At 40.2% G+C, this 8,659-nt stretch overlaps 1 protein-coding gene across 1 annotated transcript in view; it reads right to left on the bottom strand.

The window, feature by feature from the left end:
* Positions 1 to 6,763: 6,763 nt before the first annotated feature.
* The window catches only part of LOC126109740 (putative defense protein 3), a 127,497-nt gene continuing 125,601 nt past the window's right edge, over positions 6,764 to 8,659 (bottom strand). The window contains exon 4 of the mRNA XM_049914795.1: positions 6,764 to 6,898. Coding sequence (XP_049770752.1) covers positions 6,838 to 6,898 — 61 coding nt within the window. The 3' untranslated portion in view covers positions 6,764 to 6,837. The remainder of the gene's footprint in view (positions 6,899 to 8,659) is intronic.

Raw genomic sequence — 8,659 nt, 5'->3', positions numbered from 1 at the left:
GAGAGACATTCGCTAACGATATAGTGCACAGGATTGATGACGGCGATATGCATGTGGGCAGCATTTGGTTTACTGACGAAGCTTATTTTTACCTGGACGGCTTCGTCAATAAACAGAACTGGCGCATATGGGGAACCGAAAAGCCCCATGTTGCAGTCCCATCGTCCCTGCATCCTCAAAAAGAACTGGTCTGGGCCGCCATTTCTTCCAAAGGAATCATTGGCCCATTTTTCAGATCCGAAACGATTACTGCATCACGCTATCTGGACATTCTTCGTGAATTTGTGGCGGTACAAGCTGCCTTAGACGACACTGCGAACACCTCGTGGTTTATGCAAGATGATGCCCGACCACATCGCACGGCCGACGTCTTTAATTTCCTGAATGAATATTTCGATGATCGTGTGATTGCTTTGGGCTATCCGAAACATACAGGAGGCGGCGTGGATTGGCCTCCCTATTCGCCAGACATGAACCCCTGTGACTTCTTTCTTTGGGGACACTTGAAAGACCAGGTGTACCGCCAGAATCCAGAAACAATTGAACAGCTGAAGCAGTACATCTCATCTGCATGTGAAGCCATTCCGCCAGACACGTTGTCAAAGGTTTCGGGTAATTTCATTCAGAGACTACGCCATATTATTGCTACGCATGGTGGATATGTGGAAAATATCGTACTATAGAGTTTCCCAGACCGCAGCGCCATCTGTTGTTGAAAATTGTAACTACTGTAATTTCGAAAGTTTGTCTGCCTGAAAATGTACTGTTATCCCAAGCATATTGCAACAAACGGTGTATTTCTATCGCTGCTCGTTTAGTTTTTATTGCCGTTTCAAATATACCTGTCATTTTTGAAACACCCTGTAGTTACCTGAAGTCGCCATGTGTTTTCAGGAAGAATGGTATACGATTTCCTTGAAAGTTGTACAGGGTGTACTGCGAGACGACTGGAAGCTGTTTTGAAAGCCCGAGGTTTTCCTACACTGTATTGTGTTTTTGCTGTTTCAATTTTTTTTTTGTCCGCTCCCTGCGTTTTAGTGTAGGAGAGACACGAAGATAATCGGAGGTAATAAATCAAAGGACATATAATTACTCTACAGCGATTCACCAAAATATTCAGCAGCCCCTAAAATGCAACCTTCTTACACATCTACATCTACATACATACTCCGCAATCCACCATACGGTGCGTGGCGGAGGGTACCTCGTACCACAACTAGCATCTTCTCTCCCTGTTCCACTCCCAAACAGAATGAAGGAAAAATGACTGCCTATATGCCTCTGTACGAGCCCTAATCTCTCTTATCTTATCTTTGTGGTCTTTCCGCGAAATGTAAGTTGGCGGCAGTAAAATGGTACTGCAATCAGTCTCAAATGCTGGTTCTCTAAATTTCCTCAGTAGCGATTCACGAAAAGAACGCCTCCTTTCCTCCAGAGACTCCCACCCGAGTTCCTGAAGCATTTCCGTAACACTCGCGTGATGATCAAACCTACCAGTAACAAATCTAGCAGCCCGCCTCTGAATTGCTTCTATGTCCTCCCTCAATCCGACCTGATAATAAGGTGAGGTGCTCTCCATAGCAAGAGTCAAATAAGATCGGTTCTGGTTATCCATAAGCGACAACCTTGTGTATAATGAGAACAGTTCCTGTCGACATGGAACTGAAATGATATAACACCTTTTTCGGCTGCTAACTTTTCTATAGCGTTCAGTTCTAAACTGCTATGACTGCAAATAGATCCCGTTTGAATAAAAGGAAAACCATGTAAAATTTTTCCCAGCAGGACAATATAAATCCACTTCCTTTCCAGTTATCAAAACTGTATCAGACAAACACATTGCTTGTTGCCTGGAATAATGTAAATACATTAATAGCACTATTTAGAGCAAGAAGAAGTGGTATACTATGAGTTAACTCAAATGTAATTCCAATTTGTCTAAGGTAAAACATTCTCAGCTGCAGCTAGAACAAAAATTGGACATCGTCAATGAACAAAATGAGTACTTTGGTGGCTTTTTGATTATGCATAAATGGGCAATCATGTGTATAATAATCAGAAAGTAATAAAATTTACAGATAGTTTTCACTTTTTTTCTTTATTTTCAAATAACAAGAGGTAATTGTTTTGTTGAATACCAAAACTAGCCTCACATATTATCTCTGTATCATTTATTACGTATTTTTCTATATGTTATCAATAGCTGTCCATGTGCTGACATCCATTTGCTGAAATGGTATTTCATTGGTACTGACTTGAATTATGAGGGTGTGTTAAAGCTTAAATTGTTCATAAGGTTACACATTATGATGCATATTAAAATTTAGAATAAATTAAATGTGGTTTTCCCTATTGGATGTGGCATCTAGACAAATATTTCAGTGTAATCAACATACTGAAAAATAAAATTCATTTAATTAAATTAATAGATTTCATGTGTAATATATCTTTATAATCAGTTCTAAGAAGGTTCTCAGATGAACCACAAATCCAAGGCACATAGACACGCCACTAGAATTGTCTTTCAGCAGTGATGCTAACAATAAGGTGTATGGCTCAAGTTCTTTGTTAGAATGGATAATTGATCATTTTATATCACACGATTTGCTATCAAATGCACAGTTCGGCTTTAGAAGTTGTTTAACAACTGAAAATGCTATATTCTCTTTTCTCTGTGAGGTACTGGATGGGCTAAACAAAACGTTTCGAACACTTGGCGTATTTTTTTTTTTTTATTTAACTAAGGCATTTGATTGTGTTGATCACAAAATATTGCTCCAGAAGTTGGACCATTACGGAATACGGGGAGTAGCTCACAATTGGTTCATCTCTTACTTTAGCAACAGACAGCAAAAGTTCATTATTCACAATGTTGAGAATGGCTGTGATGTGGGGTCTGAGTGGGGCAAGGCCAAATGGGGGGTGCCCCATGGATCAGTGTTGGGGCCACTCCTGTTCCTTATTTATATAAATGATATGCTGTCTAATATTACCTGTAATTCTAAAATATTTCTGTTTGCTGATGACACTTGCTTGGTAATAAAGGATCTTGTGTGCAATATTGGCTCGGTTCCAAATAGTCCAATTCATGGCCTAAGTTCATGGCTTGTAGAAAATAAACTAACGTTAAATCACAGTAAGACTCAGTTTTCACAGTTTTTAACGCACAATTCAACAAAACCTGACGTTTTAACTTCACATAACGGGAATATGATTGGTGAAACTGAACAGTTCAAATTTCTAGGTGTTCAGATAGATAGTAAGCTGTCGTGGAAAGCCCATGCTCAGTATCTTCTTCAAAGACTTAATACTGCCGTTTTTACTATTCGAACGGTATCAAAAGTGAGTGATACTTCCACACGAAAATTAGTCTACTTGGCTTCTTTTCATTCGCTTATGTCATATGGTATTATATTTTGGGGTAACTCTTCCTATTCTACAGGGATATTTTTGGCTCAGAAACCCCTTGTCGACCTCTGTTCACGAGTCTGGGTATTTTGACATTGGCCTCTCAATATGTATATTCCTTATTGTCGTTTCTTGTTACCAATATTAGTTTATTCCCAAGAATAACCAGCTTTCACTCTTAATACTCGGCAGAAATCAAACATGCATTTGGATCGGACTTCCTTAACTCTCGTGCAAAAAGGTGTGCAGTATACTGCTGGATCCATTTTCAATAAGCTGCCACTCGAATTCAAAACTCTTTGCAGTAATTCACGCGCTTTCAAATCGAAACTGAAGAGTTTCCTCATGGGTCGCTCCTTCTATTCTATCGAGAGGTTCCTTGAAAAATTAAGCTGATTCTTATTGTATTGCTGATAGCGTTTACTTAAACTTGTGGACTGACTTTTTTCAGGTTCATGAACATTTATTTTTATCTGTTATTATTTCTATGTTGTAATTTCATCTACTGACACGTTCCATGACCTAGGATATTTGCTCCTCAATTTGGTCCTACGGAACTTGACGTGTAAATAAAATAATATAAAAACTTTTGTCTCTGTATTCCTATAGTGCTGACAACAATTCATCATTTCAGATGACGATGATAATTGGTTTGTGGGATGCTCAACTGAATGGTCATCAGCGCCTGTATACATTCCCAATATGTACACAGTCCAGTCTAGCGACTTTCATGAATAATGATGGAATGATGAGGACAACACAAACACCCATTCCGCAGGCAGTGAAAATCCCCAACCCGGCCAGGAATCGAACCCAGGACCCCATGACCCAGAGGTACCAATGCTAGCCACTAGACCACTAACTACAGAGAGTTCATGATTTCAGTCTTGTGAGACAACATCAGAATAAAGACAAGTAATTTTGGGATTAAATGTTTTAAAAACATAGAAATGTTGATTAAATTGACGCCTAGATACTATTAAAAATGGAGATAACCAGTGCATTAATTTTAGGTGTGTGGAAGTGGAGCTATCGAGCACAATTGGTATATTATTCAGTACATCAACCAAAATTATTGTAGATGTCAGAAATCATCTGTTCAGACATCCATAGTAAACTTTGGTACGTAGTTCCTAGATCTTGTGTCTTGATGTAAACTGTAAACAAAATAGTTAATATAAAAACACAATAGCTAATATTTGTAAACATACATTCCTTTTTATTGTGCGGATCACTCAAAAAGACTACACAAGTTAAATAAGAACACAATACAAAAACAGTTGTTCACATAACATATTACATACTTATGTTAAAGGGTTACATGCAAATTGAATGTACATTCTAAAATGCAGAACGATAGCCTCTCTGTGGCTGGTTAATACTTATGGTGCCGATAGTCACCGCCTTCCAAACCTTTGAGTCTAGTAGTGAGAAACTTGTAAGCAAGGAATTACTGTATTGCATAAGTTTAGATATATTTATATTTTTAGTTATGGCAACGTTTTTGTAATACAACAGTCAATGCGCCGATTTTTTGGGCTGGTGACCGCCTTTAAGAGGAAATAATTTGTTGACTTGGAATCAGTAACATGAGAAGTGCTCCAGTGAAGTAAATGCTTGCAAAACCAATTATGATTTCTGTGAATGAAATTTCAAAACTCTTTTATGCCATAAGCTAGGATCAGGCAAGGTGATATACTTAGTCATATACTATCTCTTTTGAACTCTGTACAGGATAAACCAAATTCGTTACAGAGGGAGACAATGGACCTGGGATTAAAAAAAAAAAACACTGATTAGTTGAAAGTATTGCCTAACAATAGAGAAGTGGACTTAAGGTGTCCTGAACACAATTTAAAACAAGCGGAACTAGTAACATCATTATTAAGAAAGTAAACACATCAGACTGAACGCAATATCTCCCTGCAATAATAAAGAGAACATGAAAAATATTGGAGACTGATATTCCAGGAAACTGAATTATTTATACAAATGAAGTGAATGGACAGTCGATGTGTATGAATTTCTGAACTGAGATCCTAAATTGATCGAACAGAAATGTTTGTATCAGAAGAATGGGAGACAAACAGCTGAAGAAATTCATGAACTGTACATAGCGTAATGAGATACTTTGCCAGCAGAAGAAATCGGAGAAATGTGTGTGTTGATCTTGAGAGGACTGACAACGACCACGAATGGTTCGGTCGGGTGATCACAGGTGATGAACCCTGGACTTTTGAGTGCGATCGTGAGACAAAGCGGAAATGTAAGGAGTGGCACACCTCTGCCGAAAAAACTTGATTGAGCAAGCCAAAGATCAAAACAACGCAGATTTTCTTTTTTGATGGTAGTGGTATCTTGCATAAAGAATTTATTCCTCCTGGACAAAACGTCAACCAGCGCTTTTGTAAAGATGTCCTTGAAAAGCTCAGGTAAAGGGTGAATTGGGTGAAACTGAACACTGCAAACAAGGGATGCTCCATCATGACAACGCCCGATGTCACACAGTCACTTCCATCGGAATTAGTCCTGTTGTTCACAGCCACCCTATTTACCTAATCTGAATTCTTATGACTTTTTTCCTTTTCAAAATGAGATTTTCACTGTGCAGTGGAGCTGATATTTTTCACTGTGCAGTGGAGTGTGCGCTGATATGAAACTTCCTGGCACATTAAACTGTGTGCGAGACCGAGACACAAACCTGGGACCTTTGCCTTAGGCGGGCAGGTGCTCTACCGTCTGAGCTACCCAAGTACGTCTGAGGCCCCGACCTCATAGGTTTACTTCTGCCAGTAACTTGTCCCCCACCTTCCCGAAATTGAAAAAGTGTTACAAGGACGTCATTTTGGGTCTCTGGAGAACTTTCAAACCAATGTGAACGATGTGTTGAAGGCCCCACCAGTTGAAGCCTTTCAGAACTTCTGTCGGCGTTAGGTGCCGAAGCAACTACTTTGAAGCTGACAAAATTGTTGTTTGAAAAGAATAAAATCATTGGTATATAAAAACTCAGTTTCGTTACTTTTCTCGCATACCTCGAAATTTCCAATATGCTTCTTGGGTTTAAGAAATGTTTAGAGAAAATTTAATAGAATGTGTGGCTGTAAAATCTATGGGCTCAGACAGCACTGACATTTCTGCGCCTATTCTTCCAAAGGAAGCAATTAGTTGAAGAGATTTCTGGTTACGCATTGGCTGTATTTTGCACTGATGGAATCAAGTATTTACGCTATCAATAAGCTACAGACGTCAATTATCGCTCCATACTAACTTCCAAAAACTGTGTGTGTCTATATGTTTGTGTGTGTGTGTTAGGCTCTGCAGTGAGACAGGGGTGGACACGTGGTCGACTGGCGGCGGGCGGCTTTGGCTTGTGATTGGCGGGACGGCACCTCTGACGTAGGCGATGACGTGGCGGAACTCGACCGTAGCTCACGCTACCCTGGAGACGATGTCGACCCAGAAGGTCGCGTAGTCCTGCACCACCGAGCCCCTGCAACACAGAAGCACAAAATGTCCTCAGTCGTTACCAGAGACACGAAATCAGGGAGTGCAGTTGACAGAGTGTCAAGTCATGACAAGTGGAAGCTTTGTTTGCCACAGTAAACACTTTTCCAGAACCCATTTGCAAAGGAGACTCTCTGGATTCCAAAGTTTGTGTTGTTGTCAAGGAAGCAGTCGGCGTGGACAAGCGCTTCTGTGTCGGTCGTTGATCAAAATAGGTGTGTGCAGGTGTGAGGGAGTGTGAAGGACTGATTTACGAATGCTGTCGCTGCAACTTGGAATATATGAAAGAAGGCAATATTCGCTAACGTTGCAGAAAGTAGAATGTCGCATTTATGGAATTTTGGATGTTGAAGTTATTGTTGACGCCAGTACTTGGTTTGTCGGTCCATGAAAGACAGAACAGGGCACCAATATGTTCCTAAAAGCCGAGAGCGAAAATGAGATTTTTCAAGGTGTCATATCTCGGTTTCTATTGATCACAGAGATAAAGGGTCAAGTGTTTTGGGTAGCCCTTGGCCTAGTGACCATTTGTATACCTATCGCAAGAACCGGCATACTGCAGCTTTCTCGCCGTATAGGGTCAGAATTTAAACATTACACACTTCTTCCACACCAGGCAAATTGAGCAAATCGGTTGGCTCCTGTGCATTAGGTGCGATAAAAGGCGGGCTTTACGAGTGATATAAAAGGACCATTTGTTCATGGGCGGTTCTACTACGATTTTTGGGTACGAAAAGTACCATTTGTCTGGATGGCCACTTCTGTAATTTTATTGACATCAGTTCGTCGAAATTATACAACATGTCCGTAAGACGATGTTTTCAGGGGACCTTGAAATTTTTTTCAATGTCATTATCCGTTACCGAGAGTCAGAGATTGCAAGTTACCGTAATTACGCAAGTAAAATATGGGGGTGGTGTCTTGTCTGACGAATAAATGTTCTTTTAACTGACGTACTGAACACATATTAACGTTTCTGGAGTCATCGTAAAGGTTTTTTATTCAGCATTGTTTCACCAATAAAATTTTGTGCGCTGTCTAGTGGACACTTCACGCCTACACAGGCTGTCTTGACCTGGAAATTATTCGATGGTGCCAGCAGTTGGCGGAAGCATCTTACAATTATTTTGTCATATGAAATTCTTTGCATTTGAAAATCAAACACAGCATTTTTTGGTATACTGTAGATTTGGACTGACAATGTTGCGCATTTTTACGTACAACAGCGTAAAGTGATCTTGCTTTGACCGGCAGACGGTTTCGTGTTAATGACATGCTATGCATAGATACTTCTTTGTCGTGTCGAAATATACTAACAACTGCCAGAATTTTACTGAACTACGGCACTCGTTTTATATAAGCAGCACACCCAGTTCTGACGGAGAAAAGATAGGAACCAGGTAGAAAATACTCCTGTCGGAGCACAAAAATGATAAATAAATTCCTTCTCAAAAGACTGTGGCAGAAAACTGGGGATCCAGCCGTCTTAATCCTCATTCCGTCTCTCTCACCACAAATTTTGGCACGTCTACATATTCGCGCTTTTTTGTTCTGAAAGAGAGTAGTGGAGAGCCAGAGGGCGGAGATGGTGGTGATGGGAGACAGAAAGTGGCAGTGAAAGAGAAAAAGAGGTGGATGAAGGTAGTAACAGTGGGAGCCACAGAGAGGGGAGCCAGTGGTGGTCAGTGAGAGATTGTAGTGGCAGTGAAAGAGAAAGAGGGATGGATGAAGTCAGTAGCAGCAGGAG

The sequence above is a fragment of the Schistocerca cancellata genome, chromosome 12 (genome assembly GCF_023864275.1).
Source record: "Schistocerca cancellata isolate TAMUIC-IGC-003103 chromosome 12, iqSchCanc2.1, whole genome shotgun sequence".
In the NCBI taxonomy this organism is placed as follows: Eukaryota; Metazoa; Arthropoda; class Insecta; order Orthoptera; family Acrididae; genus Schistocerca; species Schistocerca cancellata.
Note: the sequence above shows the minus strand (reverse complement) of the source record. Positions and strands in the feature narration are given on the sequence as shown.